This window comes from Apostichopus japonicus, chromosome 17, assembly GCF_037975245.1.
Source record: "Apostichopus japonicus isolate 1M-3 chromosome 17, ASM3797524v1, whole genome shotgun sequence".
Classification (NCBI taxonomy): Eukaryota; Metazoa; Echinodermata; class Holothuroidea; order Aspidochirotida; family Stichopodidae; genus Apostichopus; species Apostichopus japonicus.
The window spans coordinates 10910156-10937138 of NC_092577.1; the positions used below are offsets into that span (position 1 = coordinate 10910156).

The window sequence follows — 26983 nt, forward strand, 5'->3', positions numbered from 1 at the left end:
ATCATTGTGCTCTATAGGACAAACAAGTGTCTGTACAATTCATTAGCTTGCTAATATTTACTGAGTCTCAACAGCATTCTGTTTTCTTTGATTGTGGTCAATTTTCGACATCATTTAGTTCGAGAATCCGATTAAGATACAATCTCGACTAAGCACGACCGAACACAACTCGGTCGTGTTTTATTTTTCGACTAATGACTAAATAATGGAACGAAATTTCTCCTGCATGTTTTATCGATACTTACTTCTGCACTTAACTTTCACGTTCTAAGATATATTTCTGTTTCTATCGATGTGATAAGATTCACCGTTTTTATTTTATGACTTAACTTCTCAAGAAATGTAAAGAAAGACACTGCAAATGAAAATGCTTTATAGAAAGGAAATAAAAAAGATACCAAAAAAAAAAAATGACTGTTTATTTGTGTTTGCTTCATTCGTGCAGAGTAGGCCGATGCTTCACAGGTTTGTAAGAGAGAGAATGGGGAGATTTATAAACAGGTGTAAAAGTTGCTGAACAATGGGAATGAAAGGGATATTGCAGGAGACTTCAAAGGGAATACGTAGTCCACTCTTTACCACCTCTGCTCCACCCCCCCTTTCCTTTCCCCTACCCGTTAAGATTTTTCTGTGTGAAATTTAGAGATCACACCGTGAGGCAATACATAAAACTGGAAGGTTTATGCTAAATAAAGTGAAAAACAAATTGCTAGCTATGTTACAATGGCCCAGAAATGTTTAAAAAATTTAGCAGATTTCTAAGTTTTATTTTAACAATTTATCAAAAGCAACTTCAATAGTGTTCATAACTTTAAGTGACAACTTTGATGGTCACGACTTAAAGCCAAATACTGGACAAGTCGTGCTTAGTGAATTGTTCTTGACCCATCAAGCAATGCAATTTTGTTTTTCACTTTTATTTAGATGACCCTATTAGTTCAGGGGGGGGAGGGGAGGGAGAGGGGAGAAATATTGAGTGAGTGGTACACTTTCTTCAATCACATATCTTGGTAAAGACATCGTAAAGAACATTTCTAACCTTTTTCTTCATATACCTGAATCATTCTGCAGTTTTCTTCAAGCAACTGACAAAAACAGGCAAAAACTTGATAATTGTACTCCTTGCATTCACAAGCAACGTAACATATTTATTTGGAAACTTCTCCAGCATTCAATATATTAGGTCTTCCATTAAATAGTGTTGGCATGCAAAATATGAAGAAATACATATTTCCTTACAATATAATGGCTGTAAATGACGTGATACTTTCATTTGGGCCTGGTCAAATTCTGTCCGCTATCGTAACTGAAAAAGTTTAATCCTAGCAGACAACCAGGGACGTCTGGAACCAGCTCAGACCCTGGGACAATTATGGCACCTGGCCCCCATTTTCGTATATTATAAAACAATATATAGTATATATGCGGTCCCTTAAATGACCTTGGGGCATATCACCACCCACCCCTGCCCCCACCCCCTTTTCGCTACACGGCATGCTCCTTCAATTATTAAGAAACACAACTTTCAGTATACATGTCGTATCATGCTATATGTTTCCTACAAATTACATTTAACCAAAACATATCATACAGCTATTGTAGACCTACAACAGATTAGCAATGCAACCATGTCAGTCTATCAAAATCCCATTTTCATGAGTATGAGGAGCTCCTTTAACCAAATAAAATTGATCCCTTGCATGAAAGCAACCATGCATGCCACAGATGCAAGACTAAACCTGCCATGTCTTTTAGGAAATTCTTCCACGAATCTGGTATTTCTGGTTTGCGAATTGGGGGTTTGGTTCTGTTCTCACTTCAAAACAACTTTATTCCTGCGGGTGCACTGCAGTGATGAAGTACGGGATGCCTTTAAACTCCCTCGGTACTTGATAGAATGATCAGAATACTAAGGTACAATATCAGACGAGAGATTGGGCATGTGCAAGTAGGAGCTGGAAGGGGTGCATTAATTAATTACACGTCTGCCTTGTTATTTCTACGAACACTTTAAGAAAAGAAAAGGTTCATTATAAGCTGCTGGCTGGTGTACATCCACCATCATCATCACATGGACAGCATTTCAATTGAGGTTCTGTAGTTCTTTCTACAGCAGAAGCCAAGATTGTACCTCAAAATTTGACCACTTTCCCAACTACTGCTGGAGGCTAATGTAACCCCCATTCATCATCACTGCAAGTAAAGGAAAGCAATGGTGAACAGAGCTGTTTCCAAACAAGTGACGATACGAAAACCGAACCCTACTTCCCGATATATAACACTTGACCTGCCGAATCCACAGCAGACACTCACTCACAGAATTCTGCCCAGAAACGAGCTTGAACCGGTCAAGAGAATCTGCCAGCTGACTGTTTTTGGTTTCGATGGGTTCAGAGGTCAAATTGTGAAAACCATGGTTTACACAATTTTTCAACAAGGACAAATGTCATATTTAGTATGTTGATGTACCTATCACATTTAGTACAAGAAGCCTGTTGTTGAGGTCAATGGTCATCTCAGGACAGCCCGTGTCATTGTGAATTTATTGTTTGTCACATCACACTGCTTTTCACTGCATTACTAAGATCGAGTATGTTATACACCCTCAATATACATTACATAGTCGGATTCATGAAGAAAACTACTCATGTTACATCATCAAAACCACAATGCATTTTTGCATTATGGTTCTTCTTCATAACCGGGTATTTAACGGTTGTGAATCGCACATTGTAAACTGCTGCACGACAAGTCCCAACTTACGTATTGCAGGTAATATTGGTAGTTGGAAGCAGTACTTAGCAAGTATAATCTGCTAATATTTAAGTACAAGCTGCAAGTATCAACTCTAACCTTAATAAAAAAAATGATATTGCACATATCCCTTGGATTTGGTGTTGTACAGAGGACAACAGGATGATTTAAATACAAAACATCCTCACAAAAGGGGTAAAAAAAAGAGTCGTCCTTGTGTCAGAATGCTTCCATTGGTCTCTGGAAGTTACAACTGTTATCAGTGGTTGAGGACACCTCATCGCCCTATGTAGGAAAAGATGGTCTTAATTTTCCTCTTTTCGGGAGTCAGAACAGCGTAGGCTTCCGCAACGAGCTGCAATAAATGAGAGAATCAGAGACCAGAATCAGGTTACCTTTTTATCCAAAATGTGATCAAAACTTAATATACCAAATTATGCTAGTAAAAACCCCCAGAAAAGTGTTAACATTTGTGATAGGGCTCAAAAAAAATAAGTACATGTAAACAAATGTATTCTTCACTTTTATTTTTATTTTTTTATTTTAGCCTTACCTTAGTTTCCTTTTTTGGTAGTTTTATACTAAATTTGTTGCCTGAATTCCAGAAGTTTTGCAAAAAACAAACTTCAATTTTTTTTTATATATTTTTTTATTGGAACGAAGTAGGGAAATGCTCTAAGAGTTGAACATTTTGGGGGTTAGCTCATAATTTTTATTTCACCCCACCTCCACTTCAGAGAGAGTATTGCTACCAACTCAGAGATCCCACTCTAAACACACAACCAGGGGATTCAAAGGGGGTGGGGGGGGGGGTTGGGTTACACAAGACCAACCTCTTTGGCGAAACCTATCTGGACGTCCTCCCTGATGGTCAGTATGTTGGTCAAGTATTCCATCTTCATGTCTGGAAACTGACCCAGCAGTGTCTGAAATGACATAATTCGGGTCGTGAGTAGTATCGAACGGATTTATCGATAAAATAAACAAAACTCATATAAAATGTTCAGCTTTTAACTTTCATATTCTGAAAAGAAAAATCTTCATTTCATTTAACAGCATATCAGCTTTATTTTTTTTTTTTTCAAATGATTAGCCGTAACTTTTGTTCATCCTGGTCTTTCTTTAAGATATTTAAAAATTTTGCTTATCATTCACTTTTAAAGATTTAAAGACCAAATATGGAGGCAATTTTTGTTGTTGAGATTTTCCATTAATTTAGGAGTTTACATACCCATAATCAACATGTGTAAAAAATAATCTTCGAAAACCTACTATAACCCATCAAAAACGACCACGAAAATGGACATTTTGGGTAGTCACGTGACATGAACCTCTGGAATGTCTGAAAACAGAGATTGACCCAAAGGAGCCTCTGGTCACCGTGTGACGTCAAAGTGTGTATACCGCGAAAATCAAACGCTGATATAGGCACTGTTTGTACACAGATAGCGAACAATTGTACTGTTTTTGACTTCCAATTTCGAGAGTTTGAAAAGCTGTTAGCTTAAAACAAGAACACAAGAAGGTTAACAACAAGTTTTAAGACAATTATAAGCAGAAATTTTAGTTAAATTGCTTATTTTATTAGCAAAATTTCCACTCAAATGGAGGCATCTTTTACATAGCGTATAGCGTCAATAGGTCCGTACGGTACAATATACTTACATAGTACTTACTCGTTTTAATATCCAAAAGTATACAAACACAGAAAAAGTATCCTGTCAATAAACAAATTTAGCAGTGAATATCCTAATCCACGTTTCTTGTTTAATCCTGGGCGAAAAACTACCGTGAGTCTGTGTAATTCCATAGAGTTAGGTCTAGTTGAAACAGGCCTTGCCCAGTACTAACATCCCACAATCACAAGACAGTCACTAACGAAATAAAACGTCCGATCGCTACATACTACCGTTTTTATTCAACTCCTTGGACCATGCAGATGTCGGAATAAACAGAACGGACAATATTACACATGTATCAGGAACTCACGATACTGGAATACAACAAATGAAATAGATAAATCCTAACATGGCTATTTACACATGCTGTGAGCCAACGCCGGCGAGAGTTGTAACTAACTACCGTACATGTACTAACAATGCTATACCCTTGGCACGGTATATACGGTCATCTCTTACAGTAAATATATTACTGTCAATTGCGTGATATAATGTTACATGTAAGGACGTCCAGGGCGTGTTTACGGTCAATTTCACATTAGCTATGTCCGACCATGGTCCGACACAGCTATCGACAGTATATAATTTTCACAGAATGAGACATATGCAGCATACACAGAAGCAGGGTCATGCATGTGGACTCATGGGCATGAGATACTCCGGGTGCTGAAAAATCTTTCCGCGTGGATCTCAAAAAATTGATCCAAAGTCTGCGGCGTTTTACGTCGGTTCTTTTACTCGGAAATCTAAAAAAGCTGATGCTTTTGTTGGATGAGGTATAACTGCAACCTCCAACAACACAGAATTGTGACATTTTGAGGAAAAAGGAGTAATATCGTTGATGTTTTTGGCAGCTCAAGCATACGACTTTACACACTAAAAGTATAGTTGTGAGTGAGGTATACAAACGTTGACGTCACATGGTCACCTGATGTCTTAGGAATGTTTCAGGAATGTCTGAAATAGAAGCAGACTTTTCGTCCCATTTTTCACTTATTTAACATCCGAAATTGGTAAAGTTAATTACAGCAATGTAATTGGAGTCAGTTAAGGATTACATACATGAAAAATGGTGGGATTTTATGTTCATCGAAAAGTCTCCATAGTTGGTCTTTAAGGTATGCCAGGACGCTAACTGTGCTAACTGTTTGACCACGTACCTTGTTTTGAGCAACATTCTATTCCTAGCAATTTAAAGTGCACCCAAAAATTGCCCGGAAGAGGTGGTCCAGGCTCAGGGGGGTAGGATCGGGGGGGCACTGGGGGCATGTGCACTCCCTACTTTTTTCCAATATAGCAAATGTGCCCTACTGGCAAATAAAATGTGCCCCTTTCATGAAGAACTGTCTTTTGGATATCTTAAGCCTTTGTTAATTTTAATAGTTTATTTTAATTATTTAGTTTTAATCTGTACATGCTATTTTTAAAATGGCATCCCATATCTTTTTGTAGCACGGTTAACAATAAACAATCTCAATAAATAAATAGTCAATGTTGCAGCGCTTCATAATAGTATAGATAGCATTCTAACACATCATATATATTTAAGTAATATGGCCCGTGTGTATTGGTTTATAGCATAACGAGTGGTGTAGAAAGTGCCCCTTTGATGTTGTGCCCCCCACTTTTTGGAAGCTTCCTTCCCAGCTGTCCAGGCGCCCTCCATTGATCTAACCCCCACCCCCCTCCCCCTGACACAACCCCTATCCAAGCTTCTACTGAGCCCTCTTCCCAATAATAAACCTTGGAAATGTAATGAAATATATGGAACTCATGTTCACATAGCACCATAAGGTCCCTGAGAAAAACTGCAAACAGTTGATATAACCTATATTTTACAAGACAAAGGTTATAACTTAAATATTATAAATAATGTGATTTTAATACTTACTGATATTTCCAGTGAAATCAGCATGGTGTCTTCAAGTTTGATGACTTCTGCCATTGCTGGAATCGACTCATATTGTGAATTGTCCTGTCAACAACAACAACAACAACAACGGGGAAAACAAAACAAGAGTTAAAACAATTCATCTGTGACACTATCCCCCACCAACAAGCCGCAGGAATTTCGCGATAGGTTATCCACATTCAGACAGAACCTTCTTACATTCACACATAATCTAACGGAACCTTCCAATATTCACACATAACCTAAAGGAACCTTTTAATATTCACATGTGACTAACACATTACCTAAACGGAACCTTCTAATATTCACACATAACCTAAAGGAACCTTCTAATATTCACATTTGGCTAACACATTACCTAAACAGAACTTTCTAATATTCACAATTAACCTAAAGGAACCTTCTAATATATCACACGTGACTAACACATTACCTAAACAGAACCTCCTCATATTCACACATAACTAACACATAACCTAAACAGAACCTCCTCATATTCACACATAACTAACACATAACCTGAACGGAACCTTCTAATATTCGCACATGACTATCACATATACTAATGGAACCTTCTAATATATTGACTAACACACAACACATATTGACTAACACATAACCTTTCTAACTAAAGCGCTTTTATATCTGGTCACAATCAGGAACTGGGAGTTTCCTTACTTAGCGATTAATAAAAACCATTTATTTCAATACAGTCAATTTTGTGTCTTGCCTTGTTTTAATGTTATGTAATGCTTTGTTTTTCATTTGAATTTTTTTTTTGGAATTTAAAGTCTAATTTAATTCTTCTTTGGTGCAATTTTGTGTATTTTGATTATTGTTTTGTTATATGGCACCCCTATCTTTCCTCTCATGGTTGATTGTGGCAAAGTAAAATAATAAAAATAAATTTAAACCAGAATGCAAAAATGCATTGTGGTTTCGATGATGTAACATGAGCAGTTTTTCTGCATGAATCTGACGTAATGTATAGTGAGTGTTTACATGCTTACAAGGGTTTCACGATTTGACCTCTGATGACCCCAAGTGACATTTGACCTCCACCAAAACAATAGGCTTCTTTGACTCAATGTGGTACTTCTACACACTAAATTAGAGGTCGGCCAAGCTTCCAGTATTGAGATATCTTGTTTACAAGGTTTTCAATTTGACCCCTGGTGACCCCAAATGACCAATGACAATAGACTTCTTTTACTCAATATGGTACTCCTACACACTAAATATAAAGTCTGCCCAAGCTTTCCTTCTTGAGATACCGTGTTTACAAGGTTTTCACAATTTGACCCCCGGTGACCCCAAATGACCTTTGCCCTCCACCAAAAACAATAGGCTTCTTGCACTTAATGTGGTACTTCTACACATCAAATATGAAATTGGTCTGACCTTCTCTCCTTGAGATATCGTGTTTACAAGTTGGGCGTCACAAACGCACTGACACACACACACATATACGCCATCATAAATGCAAAGGTTACAATTATCATCGAAATCAAACCGCAAGTGATTATTAAAAGTTGATCAAAACAAGAAAAATTGGCAAAAAGACCTCACCTTATTTTTCTCAGGGGATACTTTCTCAAACATGGCCTGCAACTGTTCACCTTCCTTGCATAGCTTCTCTCCGGCTTTTTTCCTTTCCTCGTACGTCTTAAAATTCAACTTTCTGTCGAGAAATATGAAAATGACCAAATATAAATTTCTTGGTTTCTCTTTGAAAAAATGGGTATTAATATGCTTATTCATAAAAGACAAAAAAAAATATTAAGAGAGTTCCTGGGTTCAAATAAACAATTTTGAAAGGACGACTTGTTTATGCCATCTGTTATTATTATTCTGTCCTAGCCGAGAGAAGGTACAATCTTACCCATCGACGACGACAGCTTTTAGGTAGCACGCTAATGTTTTACGTTCCAGCTCCTTGATCAGACTTTCAAAGTTATTTTTTCTGAGATGGATAAAGTCGTGGTAGTAATCTTCGATGGTTGCACATATCGTGTCCACTTGTATGCAACCTTGCTCCTCCAGCCTGACGGATGGACGGAAGTTAAACAAAGTGAAATGAATATAGATTAAAAAGAAGAAGCGAAACATTTGATTTTTATTAAAAATAGTTTTCAATTTTGTTCTATTCTCTTCTCCTGTTACCCGTGTTAACTGTATCACTGGGCAGTCTATTGTGAGTATATCCTACAGCAATTTATTTTTATCTGATTCTTATACCACTCTATACTGTCCTCCCTTTTCATGCTTCAAAGCACTGATACTGACAGTATGAACAGTTCCTAATCTTTATCTGATTCTAATGCTAATACCACTCAATACTGTGCTCTCAAATCATGCTTCAAAGCACTGATACTGACAGTATGAACAGTTCCTAATCTTTATCTGATTCTAATGCTAATACCACTCAATACTGTGCTCTCATATCATGCTTCAAAGCACTGATACTGACAGTATGAACAGTTCCTAATCTTTATCTGATTCTAATGCTAATACCACTCAATACTGTGCTCTCATATCATGCTTCAAAGCACTGATACTGACAGTATGAACAGTTCCTAATCTTTACCTGATTCTAATGCTAATACCACTCAATACTGTGCTCTCATATCATGCTTCAAAGCACTCATACTGACAGTATGAACAGTTCCTAATCTTTATCTGATTCTAATTGCTAATACCACTCAAATCATGCTTCAACGCACTGATACTGACAGTATGAACAGTTCCTAATCTTTACCTGATTCTAATGCTAATACCACTCTATACTGTCATCTAATATCATGCTTCAAAGCACCCATACTGGCAGTATGAACAGTTCCTAATCTTTACCTGATTCTAATGCTAATACCACTCAATACTGTACTTCAAGATCATGCTTCAAAGCACTGATACTGACAGTATGAGCAGTTCCTAATCTTTATCTGATTCTAATTGCTAATACCACTCAATACTGTCCTCCCATTTCATGCTTCAAAGCACTTATACTGACAGTATGAACAGTTCCTAATCTTTATCTGATTCTAATATGCTAATACCACTCCATACTGTCCTCTCATATCATGCTTCAAAGCACTTAGAGATCAAGGTGTGGAAAGACTTCTACCAGCTTTAACCTAAAGGGACATGTGGTTGACCGAGACTTGGGCCAGAAGGGTTTGGGGGGGGGAGGGGTGGGGTGAGGTGAGGGGTTGAATGGAGGGAAGTACAACTGTAACTCACCACTGACGACTCATAATGTCCTTAAACTGGGGATCCAGGTCCATAAACATTTCCGTTAAGAGATCTCTGAGGCTGAGGGGTGGGGGGGGAGGGCGGTGAGAGACGAGGGGTTGAATGGAGGGTAGTACTCACCATTGACGACTCATAATGTCCTTAAACTGGGGATGCAGGTCCATAAACATTTCATTTAGGAGATCTCTGAGGCTGAGAGAGACCAAAGAAGACAAAAATGAATAGTTGAAACTAGAACTGACAGACAGATACATAGATGGAGGGACAACCCTGTCCAGATCTATCTCAGGTATTTTCACCATCACTCCTCTCTCTGGCCACTTGTGAGTAACTTGACTTAACAAACTGAGAATGGTGTGACTTTTGCTCAAGATCCAGTCACTTCAAATTCCTTTGTAACTTTACAAAAGAGTTTCCACTTAAAACAAAAAATGATATAACAAATTCTGCACTTTTGAACAACAAGGTCGACTTAACAAAACTATGAGAACTTTTTTTCCCTTTTCAGTTCCAAAGAACAACCCTTTAAGAAGAAAATTTTACAAACTCTTTGTACCATCCTCCACCAAATTATAGTTCCAAAGACGACAAAACATTCCCCTCCCACCACGCCATGTGAAAAGAGAGAGGATAAAAAATCTGCAAATCTACGATACCATTCTCCCGCCAAGTTATGGTAGGCGTCCAGCAGACCTCTGAAGAGACTTGTCCCGCTGGTCTCACCCAGGGGAAGCTTCAAGTGACGACGCTAGGAGAAAAACAGACCTCAAATTATAAATTACCGCCTCCCTTCATGACCTTTTCCACATATTTTGTCAGTCAGATGGTTGTTTTAAGTTTTGTACCAAAACTTTCTCACTGTTTAAGAAAGTCACGAGTATAAATGTATTATAGTTAGCTTGTTCATTGGTGCCACTGTCTGGGACATACTTCAAGTGGTATAAATAAATACCAAAATAAAACATGCTCAAGAGAACTGTACAAAAGAACCAATACCTGGGAATATAAAATTACCAAACTTAAGAGAACCTAAAAGTAATAACAATAGCAATAAAAGTAAAAAATGATATAAGACAGGGTTATAAAGCACAATAAAGAACATAAAAATATACACAAAAATGGGCACAGTAATGTGAATAAAACAACAACAAATAAGATTAATGCCCATACTCAAGCCTAAAAAAATAAGTTTTCAAATGCTTCTTAAAATTGTCAATATATGTGACATTTCTCAAGTGATGAGGAAGAGAATTCCAGAGTTTAGGACCTGCTACACTGAAAGAACAATCTCCATATGTGACTTTGTTAGTACGAGGAATGACTAGAGAAAGATGACTTTGGGACCGTAATGCCCTAGCTGGAGTGTAGCGTTTCACCAAATCATATGACAAAAACAAAAAGGGGGACTAGATATTGCATTATCGGGTGTGGAAAGCAGTTATTTTACTGAAGTTTGCAGCTAAAGGTGACAATGGATTGATATATATTAGCTATAACATGGGAAGAAAATACTTATTACTCATATGGCAAATTATATGTATTATTAACAAGCTATAACATTATACCCTGTAACCTGTTAGCTTTTGAATGAATCACTCACCTCAAGTTGTTGGCAATAGTCCACAAAAATATGAAAATTATTTGCAATGGCAACCTGTAGATTGGAAAACAAGTTGAAAAAAAAATGAGAACATGCATTAGAAAAATAAAAGGATATCTCTGAAAAAAAATGGAAAATCTGATAATATTCCTTTAATACAGCTTCAGAGACATTAATTTGTATCCATATAATTGGCATGTAATAGGTTTCAAACTCATCAAGTTAATTTGCTCCAAAACTGGCAGTATCAAATACCCTTGATAAATACAAATTTCCCCACACCCGATTTTTGTCTGAAATGGGACTCGATTCAATGACTCGAGGATTGCATTTATATAGCTCAGTGGTTAATACCAGTGCCTTCCAATCATGAGTTCCCCGGTTCGAGTCACTCCAAGATTAATGCATGTCGTCCAGTTAAAGAGTTGTTGACAATTAACAATTCATAATCATGGATGTTAAATATGAATCTAAGAAACTGACTTCGGTCAGCTTGAGGCTTTGATAAGCCAATGAGGCTTCTTCACAAGGTTCCTGCTTGCAGGAGGATCTAATCTAAATACATACATACATATAGCTGAGGTCACTAGTTCGAATACTGTTTCTAAGCCAAACAAAATTGCTTTGTTCCTTTTCAATATTTTTTATTCAAATTTTCCAAGTCCATTGTCTGTCATTGATTTACCTGTTGAATATTCAGATATTATGATGGGATGTTTGGGATACAAACATTTGAGGACCTACCATGTACTGGAAGAAATACGGCGGGAAGTTCCTGTCCGCGAGATGTTCTTGTTTGTATTCCTGAATGGTTTCTGATGAACGATGACAAGGATCAATAGAGGAGTATCAGTCATATTTCATAAACTATTATTATTTTTATATATTATATTATTCATAAATTTGGTGTGATACTTGTTAATTTGCGACGATTTAAAATTATTGTTATCGATCTGTTTCAAAGGATGTTGGTTCTGAATATACGTCACTATTTAGGGAAGGACAGTTCGCCTTGGAGACAAGGTGATAGAATTTCACGACAGTCACTGTAAACTCACTGTTGTCGTGAGTGTGTCGGTACCTGTGACGTGACTTGTCACAGTTGTGACTATATTGATTACAAGTTGTGAGTTTGTTTTGCTTTATGGTGCATCGATAATATCAAGTACAAGTCCATTGTTACAGTTTTGTTTGTACAAAATGCAGCTTTATTATGTCTGGTTTTGAAGTCTCATACTATAATAATGATGATGATGATGATGATGATGATGATGATGATGATGATGATGATGATGATGACGACGACGACGATGATGGTGGTGAAGGGGGTGGTAATGATGATGGTGTTGGTAATAATGATGATGGTGTTGGTAATAATGTTAGGATCAACCAGTCCAACTGTGTGTCCAACACATTAGTTTCGAGCACTGGTGCACCACAGGGAACTGTTCTTGCCCCGTTTTTATTCACTGTTTATACTTCAGATGCTAGATCATCACATGACAGCTGCCCTCTAATTAAATTTGCTGATGATACTGCATTAGTGGGTTTGATTACAAGAGATGATGGAAGTGAATACTTGTCTCAAATAAATTGGTTTGTAGACTATTGTGATCGAAATTTCCTTGAGCTTAACGTGGAGAAGACAAAGGAAATGGTGATTGATTTTAGGAAAGGAGATCATGAACCTCCTCCTGTTGTTATCAAAGACCTGGCTGTAAACCGTGTCTCGTCCTATAAGTACCTTGGCGTAGTTTTGGATGATCAGCTGAATTGGCATGACCACATTGATTATTTGGAAAGACGGATCAATCCAAGACTCTATTGCTTGCGGAAATTGAACACCTTCAACATCAGTAGAAACATTCTTTCTATTTTCTACAATTCTGTGATTTTCAGTGTGTGGTCATATTGCATTAATTGTTGGGGAGGTAATGTCAATGGTACCGACAGAAAACGGATAGATTCTATTATAAGCCAAGTCAGTCGCATCCTAGACGAACGTCAGCAGTCAGTGAACACGTCATATCATCTTCACCTTCAAAGTAAACTTGCTGGGGTTCTCAACAACAGTAGCCACCCTCTACACATTAATTTGGAAAGTGCAATACTACCCCGCAGTGGGCGGATGAGACTACCCCTTGCCGTTACGAATCGTTACAAATCCTCCTTTATCCCTCGTTGTATTAAACTTCATAATGTATCTTTTACTTGTTTGGTCAGTAATCTTGCTCATTGTGCAATCCAATGTTTCACAAGTATCTCTGGTGCTGTTTTACTGTATTTTGTATTTTACCATTTTTACGTATCTTGCCAGCTTTGTTTTAAGTCTTATGTCTTTGTATTTGAGAGTCTGATATATTTTGTGTGTATTTTATGTAATGTACGTATGATTTATATTGTGAGCAATCAATTGCCCAGCTTGGGATGCAATAAAGAGAATCTGAATCTGAATCTGAATGATGATGGTGTTGGTAATAATGATGATGGTGTTGGTAACAATGATTGTGGTGATGATTATGATGGTGATACTAATGATGATGGTGATGATGATGATAATGATGATGGTGATGATGGTGTAAATGATAATGATGATGTTTGTGATGATGGTGGTGATGATGATTGTGGTGGTGAAGATAATGGTGCTGGTGATAATAATGATGATGATGATGATGATGAGAAAGCAATATACAGACATACACACACACATATAGAGACAGACACACACTCACACATACATACAATAACAATGAAAGAAATGACAAAAATGTCATCAAAAGCATGAGCCATTAAATAACGTTTTTGTTTCTCCTTAAACGTATGATACCTGGTTTCAAGGAGTAATTTATTCCAATTACGTCGAGCCGCCACAACGATACATCAAGTATACTAATTATTATCTAGCGTTGTACACCTACAGATGCGTTTGGGAGGGCAGCACACCCGGTAGGTCAAAAAAACTCAAAGTACTACCTGAACTGAGGCAGTCGTTGTAAACAACTTATGATATCTCTTAATAAGTGGAAAGATGTCTCACCTCTGTAAGTTGCCACAAAAGTCTGCAATTCTTCCACACAAATGAGAACGACTTTAGACGTCAAATCTTCGTTCATTTGCTTTGAAACTTGAAGCTATCCAATGAATAAAACAATACAAAACAATTAACGATTCATGAAAAAAATAAAAAATAAAATAAAAATAAAAATAAATAAATAAATAAAAATAAAACAAAACTAAAACTAAAACTAAAACTAAAAATTAAATTAAAAATAAAATAAAAATAAAGACATCAACATCAAATGACAGTTTTATCTGAGAATGTAATGTTATATTCAAACAGTTCAAATATAACTAGTACTATCAACATTGCCATCTTCGTATATACCGCTATATCAAAATTTGATATTTAATTTGATGTTTAATTTCTTGTGTCATCGTAAACATGCTGAATTGGGATCCAAATATGACCAAAATAAATGTCATAATTTTTTTCTGCTCTTTTTCTTCGTTGATAATTAGGTTATTAGACAGGTCAAATGTTTAAAACAAAAAGTATTTATAAAATCCTCACATTTTGCTCAATCATCTGGAAAATAATGACAGGCAGCTGAGTCAGATAAAAGCCATCGCTGCCCGATTCAGGTTCCATCTCTTGATGCCAATCCTGAAATTAAAGATAGAGGTTGAAATGAGATTCCACGATCCAAAAGACAAATTGAAGCACCGCTTCAAAATGGAAAGGTAAATGATTCTTAATGTTTCAAAGAAGAAGAAGAAAACCTTAACATTCGTCACGACCATATTGTTGGGAAACGAGATATGAAAATGTACGGTTAGAACAGGATTCGAAACAGAGACCTCTCAAGGGTCACAGGCCCAAAGTTTTCCGTTCTTCATTTACTTACGTCATGATATGTTGAACAATGTTATTAGGAAAGACTTAGTAAACATTCATGCTCACTTCAAAATCACATCAAAAAGTAGGATGTTGATGTCACTTTAAAATTGCCAAAAATTTTTAAACATGGTCCAAACCAAACCCCCCTCCCCAAAAGAAAGCCACATCACCCCCATCCCCACTCACACACTATTAATAGAAACGTTCTCCTGTGAAGAGTATGTGAAGCAAATGTACAGTATTCTTTTGCTCATAGGAATACATGTGCTTTTTTTCCAATGTACCCTTACCATTAATGCCTATAATAAAAATAACCACCCAATTATCCACACCCTCCCTAGAAAATATCCATGGAAAATATTCTGAAGGCTGCATGGAAAAGAAACGCATTCTTTTTTTGATGGAAATGCATTTTCTTTTGGACATGTGATAATAAGGAAAAAAAGTGAAAAGAGTAAAACAATATAAATATTCATGATTTCTGGAGAAAAATGAATATGCATCGGGTACATACCTTAAAGTCAGAATCGAGAGCATTCTTCATCCAAGTCTGAATGTTTTTGTGCAAAGTTTGCATAAAACTGTCAGGCAAAAATAAAATAAAGAAAAAAATATTAGATTAAGGACATGAACATGAATAAAATGATTTGACTGAGAAGAAAAAAAAATTATATGAAAGACAATGAGAGAAAAGAGAAAACTTGATTAATACAAATATAGTTGCCCTATTCTGATTAACTTTTTCCCCATATTTTTTAATATTAACAAAAATATTGAATACTTCTTTATTTCCAAAATTGTCTAAAATTTTGTCGCCACATGAGATGTAAAATGATTCACACAATTAGTTCTTCTTCTTTGAATCAAGTGGTTCCACTATAAGGTGACTTTAATTATTTTTAATTAAGGAATAAATTTTGATATTTTGTAGACCATGAAAAAAAAGTGAAAAAGCACTGCTATAAGTCCAGATTTGCATTTCTATGCCACTTTTATAGTTTTTTTGAGAAATGACTGCTTAAACACATAGGACCCCCAATAAAAGTGGCTGGACTATTGAGTCTAACCCCCCACCCCCGCCCCCATTAAAGATCAGTTACTTAGATCCAACACAAAACACTCTACAGAACATTTCAAGGCTACAATTCTGCTTTACAAGTCATCCTTTTTAATGGTAAACTCACTCTTGCTGAAGTTTATCGACCGTTTGATCAGAGAGTAGAGGTTTTACATTTTTTAGGTTGATGCCAAGTTCGGGATTACCCAAACACAACGGTCCTCTGGAGAGGGGGAAGAAACAAAATATGAGATAAAGAGTTATTTTGAAAGCAGAAAATTTACTTGGGGAGGAGGTGGGATCAGGGGTTACAAAGTCTTAAAATGTTACATCCAAAACAGTTGATGGTATGCAGTCCCCAAGTTTTTTATATCATTCTAACATTCAGCATTTAAACAAATCCATCTTGGCGTCATCTTACATCTCACCGACTGAATATTTCACCAAGATGGGGATTTGACCAATAAGTATCTTTTCTTGTTTCCGACATTGCATTTTCCCTTCCAATTACTTCACAGATGGGGCCTCTCAGTCCAAACGCTAACATGGCATGAAACGCACACGACAAGGCATATCCCGGAAAAATATTCAATGAAAAAACATATGAAAAACCGTGACTTTTCCTGGCAACATGTGGAAACATTGTCATGTTGTCTGGAGGCGAGAAAACATGTTTCAATTGTATCAATCCACTGTCTGCAAACATCCACTGTGTTGGAATAGGCAGATAGGAGAGTACAATATGTGCTACATGCGCAAACATCTTCCAATAGATTGGACGATGTTTGCATAATTATCAAGTGCCGAGTCTTTGTAGGAAACCAAAACGAATGAATTGAAACAATGAAGACACTGATGGCTTCTACTCACGTATACTCAGATAGCCAGGTGAGCAGGTTAATAATTTCATTCTGTTCCAGTTCAGATTCAACCATTTCTTCAAGCTGTTTTAGAAGGAAATTTAAAGTTTGTGTATTCATTTTGAATATAAATGCTTCCTTCTTCCCCTAACTTCACAACTTTTTGACCCTCATTTTCGGGAGTCGGACCTATCGTGAAAGATCCATTCCGAATATAAAGTTTAATCAGGGCGGTGGAACAGTGTATGACATCGCAGATTTATGCATTATTAAAATAAAAAGTGAATGAATCTGTAATATGTTATAGCTCAACAATGATCAAAATGCATATTGCTTCACAAGCTCTATTGTTATAGGTATCTTCAATGTCAGACTTTGTCATGCCTATGAAATTAATATGTATCTCTGGATTCAATTTATTTTTTACTCTGTGAACCTCAATTTCCACCTTTATCATCTTGGCAACCCTCCCATGTTGGGTTACCCCCCCCCCCCCCGTCCTTTGATAAGTTTAAAATGATTATCAAGTTAGCTCCAGTTGCAAAAATGGTAATATTTTGCAACTAATGAAGGTGAATTTATGTTCACGATTTTTCCACTCATTCTCAGATATCGGCGACTTTTTTTTTACTTCCGAATTTTTGGGCAACCCACTCAAAATATTTTTTAGGGCGACCCCAAAAAGGGTCACGACTGTTCATATCTATTACACAAGATTTTATATCACTAGGATGAAGTACCCGGTAGAGGTTGCAAAAGTTATTTATCAGATCTTTTTTATGCCAAACACAAAAAGTTTTAAGACATTATGATACAGATATAGTATTAAGAATCTTCAAATTGGTTTTTTACTCACATGTCCCTGGAGAGCCTTGTGATAGATTCCGACGTAGGTGCTAAATATTTTGTAGTCCGGAGGGAAGCAGGGGGTGCAGAGAAACTGGAATCAGGAGAGATGAGACAAAAATACAAAGATTTTACATTCGGCTTTCAGAAATCAGTATTGTCTGTGCTGGAAGGGGACATTGTTACAGACTTATTGGATGAGATACAGATTTCTATGTAGTTTTAATAATAGAGACATAAAATGCTAACAAAACTGTTTAAATTTGTAATTTAGGGGGTCTGATCTTTTGATACTCCAGAGGCAATCTGAAATGATCTTTGTTTCCTGTGTTTTTCTGCTAGGATTGAAATGTCAGGCCCATTAACTTCTCTTTATTTATATTAGATCTATATGACATATGTATTTATATATATATATATATATATTTTATTTATATATTTATATATATATATATATCACTCCGTCCGTACCACTAAGCAGCAGTGATTCCACTGGTGTGAATGCATATCTATCTGTCTGTTTGTCTATCTGTCTGTCTGTAAAATGGTAAACTAACATGTAAAACTGAATCAAAAACTTATAAACAATGTACTTTTTTTTGTGTGGATCTAACAGGATTTGAACCAATTTTCTCAGGACTGGAATGGTTCAAATCCCGCTGTTCACGTCAAATTTCTCACCTCTTTTCAAAATCGTTTTTCGGTTACCTAATCTGACACGGCACCGTCCGGATAAACGACATAAAAGTGACTGGAGGCTTTGCCACTCACCTTGACAATCTTCAAATCATTGAAGACGTTTTGCCTAATCAGCTCAAGATGACGAACCAACCACATCCTCTCCTCTCTGCGATCTTCTATTTGACTGCCCTCTATCCTTAAATTAATTAAAAATATGTGAAACAAAAATTGTCTGTTATTCTTCTTCATAAATAACACTATAAAACTAGGTACCAGGATAAATATATAGACGCACAGGTCTGTATCATCTGTTTGTTTCATGCTGTTATCATGATGGAGCCACAGACTGTCACGCAACTATAATTACACGGCGCCCTCATTTATACACCTGGGTGAAAACAGGCAATGGAGATTAAGCACCTGGGTGAAAAGAGGCAATGGAGATTAAGCACCTGGGTGAATAGAGGCAATGGAGATTAAGCGCCTTGCCCAAGGACACAAGGTAATAATCTGGCCAAGACTTTGGCGAGGGGAGGGCGGGAGGGGGGGGAAGCCTATAATCATCGGATTGCAGGTCCATTGCTTTAGCCATTTGACCACAACACTCTAAACTCTGATAATGTGAATTCAATCAGCTGGCCATTATGCCATCAAAATAAAAGCTATATGGCATCTGGAAGACCTAAGGCTATGCAATGAGTTCTCAGGTTATATTAATAGTATTGGTGAATGTTATTAATGATGATATTTGTCTACCTTGAATTTGCACTCTTCTCTAATATTTCAAAAACTTTGTGCTTCCATTGTTTTGGTCTCCCAGGAGCATCAAAATCGCTCATTTTCTTCCGTTCCGAGAATTTCCTGTCCAATCTTAGGAGAACAGAATGCAGAATGGATAATACAAAAAAAAAGGGGACAAATTATTAGGAACAAGTAAAATAAATAGGTTCCAAATGTCCTACTTTTCAGTCCCAATTCTCCAAGAAAAAGATCACCACCCACCTGTTACTTTCGTATATACGGTCAAATCAGTTTGGACATAACATAGAGATATCTATGATTTAGTCCCATTCGAAAACACATAGAGCTGTTGGCACTAGATGTTCAAAAACCTTCGGCCCTTTAAACAAAGCCTAACGTAAAATTCTACACTGCCTTAAAGATGCCTGCCGACCCACAAAATCTGTCTAGTGTAGAATATAGGCAACTGCAGTTTGACAAAAATGGTGTGAACATTTTTTAGGGTCCATCTTAGGCAGTGAGTGAATCTTCATATATGACAGTTTAGATTAGCTATTTCTATGGCATGTAAGAATTTGCTAGCAGTATTCAGGACTGAACAATGGTTACTTCACTACTTCCATATTTAATTGAGTAATTTTCCATTTATGGTAAAGAATCTTTCCTTTGAAGACACAACAGCTACTGTACAAAGAGTCACAGTAACAACAACTGTTATAGTTATGAATGGGAAACATTTGTGTCCTTACCAAAAAAACGTAACAAACATTACAATTATAATTTTGAAATAAAATTTATAAATTTGTGAAAAAAAATTATAAAAATTATAAATTTATAAAAAATTATAAATTTATAAAAAATTATAAATTTTGAAAAAAAAATTAAATTATAATTTTGATAACTTTAAGAGAAGGAAGAGTAGTGAGGGGGCAATAGGGAGGAGGGAGGGGAGGGGGAGAGAGGGCATGGAGGGTGCTAAATTGAAGCATTAATAACACCAACCTTTCCTCTCTTTCGATTATCCGGAGGCAGGTTACGATCAGAGCAGGCCGTGTCTGGACAGCATTCAGCAATTGTTGCAGCAAACTTTTTATCTTTAAAAATAAGTTATTCTGTGGAAAGAAAAATTTTCAATTTTTAATTGCTGTCTTTTTCTAACCTAACCTAGGCTAGGTTGCTTTGTTAACAAACCTGCACAGTAAAGTATGATTCCAGAGATAAAACCATGGATATACTGTAATTTATTCTGTGATACTTGTCAGCATCTTTTGTGCAATTATTCGACTGATATCAGGATATTTCATATCGGTTAAATAATAACTTGTCCAAATTTGGATTTATCACTTCTTTTTCACTTGCAGGGTCTTTGAACATTGTACTTTACCATTTGTATAATCAAGCTTGATTTAATACTGATTCAATTCTACACATCAGTACTGATGCATTGTGGGATGGTATTTGTGTATCTGTATGAAAATAAGTAAGGCAAATATGGCTAACTTACTGATAGGGTCTCAACTTTCTCGAAATATTTCTTTAGAAGCTGAAAAATAAAATGAAAGTTAAAAATGATTTTGTATGCAAAAAAATTATCAAATTTAGTCTGATTGACGCAATTGAACTATTAGATGACATTAGTTAATGAAAATCTCCCGTTTTACATAATTATTTCAAACACCCAGTCCCCCTCCCCCACCCCTTTGGGCATTAGGATGGGCTTCTAACTGCACCTTAACATAGTTGTGTCTGGTACCCCACAAGTTCTCGTAAACGTATCTAGACGGTGGGGAAAACTGCTGTCATTACTTCATTTTATTGATATGAGGTTAAAAATTAATTTAACTCTGTTTATTAGAAATTTGGCTACTACTGAAGAGATTGGAAAATTGAGAATGTTTTGCTTTGGCCTCTCATTTTAAGGTAGTCTTTAAATAATAATTGTAAAAAAAAAAACCAAAAAAGGGCAAAACATTGGAACTCTCATATTTTGGTAATTTTGTTATTAGGCATGCTTGAGCTATATATGCAATGCTAACATCTCAATCTTAAATACTTTCCGAAAACAATAAGGAAATTATCAAAGATTATGCGACCATCAAGCACACCACTTACAGGCTCACAATTGTCAAAATTCCCTGAAACGCAGAGGCTGAAAGGAAAAATGAAATGACTTGCTCACCAGATCGTCCGAGACGTCATTAGATGGATTTTTGTGAAGCTCATAAAATAGGTCGTCTCTGGAACTTTCCAATTCCATTAATCTGAAAAGAAAAGAAAAGCAATTTAAAAAAAAAAAAACAATTTAAAGAACCTTCCTTGAAATTATATTATAAGATGTTATGGTAGAGTTTTTCACACAGCAATTCTGTACAATTTCAACTAAGCTTTCTAGAGGATTTCCTTCTAACATCCATGCACCTCTCCTCTGCCCATTTCATCCAAACATCAAGAGAAACGTTTGAGCTTAGAGAGTTTACGAACCAATGACCAACTAAACTAAACACCAAATTTAAGGGGGGGGGGGGAAGAGTTAGCAATTTATTTTTGTTTCCTTGTAATTGTAAGGTATTTGACCAGATTGATGAGAATGATAATTATGTTTTATTATCCCGCTACCCCAATCCCCCACCCCAATCCTCCCCCACTGTGTCATCCTGAAAAACTTACCCTTTGTGAGCCAAAAGGTATTTTTCGTCTTCGATGTATTGTTCAGTCAGTCGGATATTTTCAGGAACCGTAAAGATGTGCTTGAGGTTGTCTACAGCAGCTGCCAACTGTAATGGAGAACAAAGTAAGGATAATATGATCAACTTCAAGCTGAGAGAACATTAGTATAATAATGGAGAACAAAGGATAATATTATCAACATCAAGCAGAAATAACAATAGTATAATAATGGAGAACAAAGGATAATATCATCAACATCAAGCAGAAATAACAATAGTATAATATATTTAAATAGTCTTATTTCGGATTGTCCAAGTCTTATTTTAAACTTGTTCAAGTCATATTTAGTCTGTTTGGACTTGTTCAAGTCTACTCAAGTCTATTTAGATACATGATGGACAATTATGACTCTGATATCTTCTGAACAGAATAAAATTGTTTGGGAATGTTGCTCATCCCTAGTATTTGTATCACACTGACCAATGTTATAGTTGGTATTTGTTTCTTCTTTTCAATCTCCAGAGAGTTCATGCTCCGCCTCCCAAAACATACCCAATGCAGAAGCTTCATTCAACATCAATATAAAATATGCCAAAATTAACCAATCAGTGACCTAAATCATCGACAAACAGGCCTCGTAATGAGTAGAATTTGGAAGTGGTGATTGAAAATTGTTTCTACCACCAATCTTCATGAGAAATTTAATTTTTGACAAGGTTTGCTCCTTACAGATGGGCATATCGCACATGGTGATATTAAATATTATATAATTATGGTGGCTGCTTATGGGCATTACAAATCCATATTCTTGTTTTCAAAACATAAAATTACAATATTGATTTACTCTAATTTAAATATCTAGGAATAAGTTAAACTTGAGGATCTTGTACATATAAACACAATTTCTGAGGTACTACGGGAAAAAAAAACAAAAAATGTCAAACTCACTGACAGATGTTTGTGGATGGTGAAGCCTGCTTCACATTTGGTATTAGAGTTAATTGTCAAAGAGTTTCACTTTAACTTGTGATATGTATTTATGACAAGTACACATGATCACTGACCTGGCTGTGTTCGTTTGCGACGTCTTTCACGTCTCCCAACTTGGACGTCAGCTCCGAGCATTCTTCATACATTTCATCAACCTCAACGATCCTAAAAATGTCAACAACAATAAAAGGAGAAGAGAAAAATGAAGAAATGAAAAAAGGAAAAAAGGGAAATATGATTAGTTGCTGTTGGACATCCATTTACTTGACTTTGAAATCTTTGAAAAGTTAGACATTTTATTCTGTACAAACAAATTTTTAGCATTTCTTCTCTAATATAAACAGCAGCCAGTGGGTAAATAGCTAACTAAATTATAAATCCATGACAAAGATGCCTTTTGTCGTGGGACGTATTTCCTAATTAATCTAGGCACAGGTGGGGTGTAAGCTACATAGTGACATTGCAGATCTGACATACGGTTACAACACCTTCATCTATAATTCTATATGATAAGGTTATACAACCACGGTTATCCAGCAGAATACTAATTCATACATTACCATGTTTCTATCAGGCTACAAATATAAAAACAGTCATCGGGCAAAGTTAAACTAGATTTCGCAAGTAAGTGTGTTGAGACTCTAAATATTTTTTATAATGAAGTAGATTTCCATCATATGTACCATTTGCGTATTTCTTTGATCCCATTGAGGGCGCCATTCAGTTGGATGAGTCCTGTTTTCACACCATCCAGTTGAGACTGCATGGCAGTCTTCAGACGAGCTTCCACAGATGCCTACAAGGAAAGGGAGAGAGAAAAACTCAATTGCCACAAGTTTTTACGATATATAAGAAAAAACAAATCTTTTATGACTTATGAAAAGTAGTCAAGTTGTTGTAAGTTAAAATTTTTATTTTGAGTCTATTAGATTGAAAAGAAAAGAATGATCTAAAACATTCTATGAAGCACCATACTTGTTGTAAACACTTATTGTCTAGGAATATCATCTATTTGAGGGTATCAAACCAATTGAACGAGGGTTCCTTTCATATCATCAAAGTATTGCCAGCTCAAAACTGAACCTACCAATGTCAATAAATCCTGCAATGATGCTCTGTGCCATCACTGCACATGGATGCTACTCATTCAATCAAGCTTCACTATCCCATATTTGTTCAAATACAAAAGTATTATTACTTTATCTCCAAGCCTGTAGGAAGTTTGATCTATAGTAGGAATCTTCAGATGCCCTCTTGCTAACTAATAGTGCCACAAGCATAATCATGAAATATTTACCAATTATCAACCATGTAATGTACACATTAAATTAAAGTAAACAACAGCATTTGAGATAAACAAATATTTACTGTTTTTATACATCAGGTTAACTCAAAACTCAAATTTGCCTTGATCAAAATATAAACATGGAGCATATAGATTTGCTAAGAGGTCTAAAAAGGCCCCCCTTTTTTCCCCTTCATTTACGAGACACCCTTTATAATGTAAAAACTTTGTCCTGACCTTCTTCCGGGCTTCTTTTCTTCTTAACTGTTCCACTCTTTCCAGTTGGTCTGGTCTCTGTTGAGAGAGAAAAACTAGTTAATTAAATCACCCTCAAAGTATTTTGCACAATGTAGTTGGTCTATGTTATTAACTTTCCGCACACATTCTTTGCTTTTCTTGTGGTTTGTTTCTTGTTAAATTTCGATAGCTGTGACCGCTTAGCTTTTCTGATTTTCTTAAAGAGAAACTGTGTTAAATGCATGTGCTGACTAATGGATATTCTTGAGAAGTAATAAAATTATAACTCAGACAAAATTAGTTTATTATAATTACTATCTTAATACCAACCCTTGTCCTCTCACAAGGACCGATTCATACGTTGGTGAGAGATATTAAAATTATGATTACAATAACTTTAAACTAAAGCTTGAATTCTGCCCAAAAGCAATGTGAAACTGATTGTGTTGATTGTACTTCATCCTCAAAGAGTTAAAACAAAGATTTGTACTCTGCATTCTCAATAAAAGTAACTACAAGATTAATAATAGTGGGATAATAGCTATCAAATGTACACAGTAGGTCACCCAAGGTTCTATCACCATGATCTTGTGCTAGTAATAGTATTAGTATCTAGGCTAGGCCTACTCAAGCTAGGCATATGATAAGATGGTTCCGGCCCTTTCAAAGGGACTCATCTGTCTAGACTGTGATTCTTGTGAACTATAATACTGATATACTGTGATAGGCGTATGCCTATCTCACATAGGGGGCCAGTAACACTGTCATCATTACACAGTGGTTCCAGTCTCGATATATGGGGACTGGGTTTGAGAGTGGATCAAGTTGTTTGGTTTTCGCTTCCAGACTTGGATGACTTTTCAGTATTAAACGCTGTGACTTAGTCTAGGCAGTAGTAATACTTCTAGTACTCGGTAAACTAGCCTGGCCTAAACTTTGTTTTGCTTAGCTTAGGGCGAACGTTTGGTATATCCTCCCTATGAATATGAGTATGACAGGAAGTAAACAATAATGCACCTTCAACATATTTTCAACTCTTTTAGAAGCATTTTCGATGGCTTCGATTTCTGCAGTTCCAAAGGCAGCAGCATCCATCTTGCCACTTTTCACGAACGACCCTAATGTCAGAAAGAGAATTAAGAAATGTTTTAGGGTGTCGGAAGTAGGCCCACTTTTGCTTTTGCGAGAAAAAAAGCCCTGCTAAGTTATGTAACCAGTTTACGTACTATTAATAAAGCTAAGAAGTATCATGAAATATCCAGAGTTAGTGAGGCGAGTATGGAACGCGAAAAATATTAAACACATACAACCACGCAGGGAGCCCGCTACCTATGAACAACCATGTCACTATATACTAGGATATCTTCAAAACGAAGTAAGGCTTTCCTTCGCTGCACGGGGCAGTCATTGTTCACATGATATCTCTTATAAAAATCAAAGATGATGGTGAGTGTGTGTCTCCTTTACAGGCATCGAGTTAAGTATGTCCTGGAAGGAGCACTCCACAGTACGAAAACGTTCCACCCATGCAGGGTCATGTGACGTGCTCCCAGGTGCTACAAACACATTATTTGGCCCTTCGTCAGTTCGAAGAGATAACCTCTCTGTAGACAACAGAACGCCACTATAACGGGCATTTACGCTAAATTTGAGAACATTTCTTAGGTTTGGATGATAACGTTTTAACCTTCCGTCCCATAAAAACCCATTGATCTGCATGGACCCCCCGGCTGCAGCCGGGTTACTATGCGAACATCTACTGACAGAGATTTCATATGGTGGGGACTCCTATCATATTACGTGCAAACTTGTCCAGGAGGACTTGTGTTGCTAAGGAACAACGAATCCTGTCGTCTGCTTCTTGTGTCTATGTACATTTGTGTACATTCCCGATAAGCTGCGTGCGTTCAGCTGCAGTTCAACTATTTGAATGAAAATACTCAAAACTATCAATTTTGTAATTGAAAACTGCAGTTAACATTGGGAAAATGAGTCACTAAACAAAATCACACTATTCGCGTAGTTTCATTGGGAAGGTGCACAGCCATGAGATCCTGACCTATACTGTTGTAGAATATACATTCAAGGAGTACTATAAGAGTTGAGTGCTACAACGGTGCACGTCACATGACCCTCCATGGTTGGTGCGTGTTTTGGCGCGCCTCCTGTATTGAAATAGTCGGTCAAGGTTAATGTTAACGCCTCTAATGTGATGGACAATCTTTGTAGGGATTTCGAACTTTGGAAATTTAATGAATGCATAAATATTCACACAAATAATTTGGATATATTGTAAACTGTCATTTATTTTTGAAACACTGATACCAGCCCAAGTTCCCTTTCTATTATATTTTGAGAAATGAACCTTTTAACTCGAAACATCTGAGGCTCATCATTTAAAGTGGCTGAACTACTTAGCCTATAGTACACAGACCACTTTATGTAATTTCCTCAGATGCAACACGAAACGCAATACGACAACAACATACTTTTTAGGACTTCAATTCCACATGTATTACAAATT

The 26983-nt window shown here is 36.4% G+C and overlaps 1 protein-coding gene across 1 annotated transcript; it reads right to left on the reverse strand.

Annotated features, from left to right (window-relative positions):
- Positions 1–1110: 1110 nt before the first annotated feature.
- Positions 1111–25666, reverse strand: LOC139985234 (exocyst complex component 3-like). The gene is made up of 25 exons (XM_071999501.1): positions 25477–25666; positions 24460–24516; positions 23621–23733; positions 23012–23102; positions 21948–22054; positions 21460–21541; positions 20785–20823; positions 20283–20392; positions 19296–19409; positions 18630–18735; positions 17869–17952; positions 17023–17096; positions 16280–16375; positions 15610–15676; positions 14769–14861; positions 14235–14328; positions 11942–12012; positions 11198–11251; positions 10254–10345; positions 9718–9789; positions 8228–8389; positions 7915–8026; positions 6325–6408; positions 3588–3680; positions 1111–3109 (listed from the first exon to the last, which is right to left on the reverse strand). The coding sequence occupies exons 1-25, from the start codon at positions 25552–25554 to the stop codon at positions 3032–3034; spliced, it is 2223 nt and encodes a 740-aa protein (XP_071855602.1). The 5' UTR covers positions 25555–25666; the 3' UTR covers positions 1111–3031.
- Between the last annotated feature and the right edge of the window lie 1317 nt (positions 25667–26983).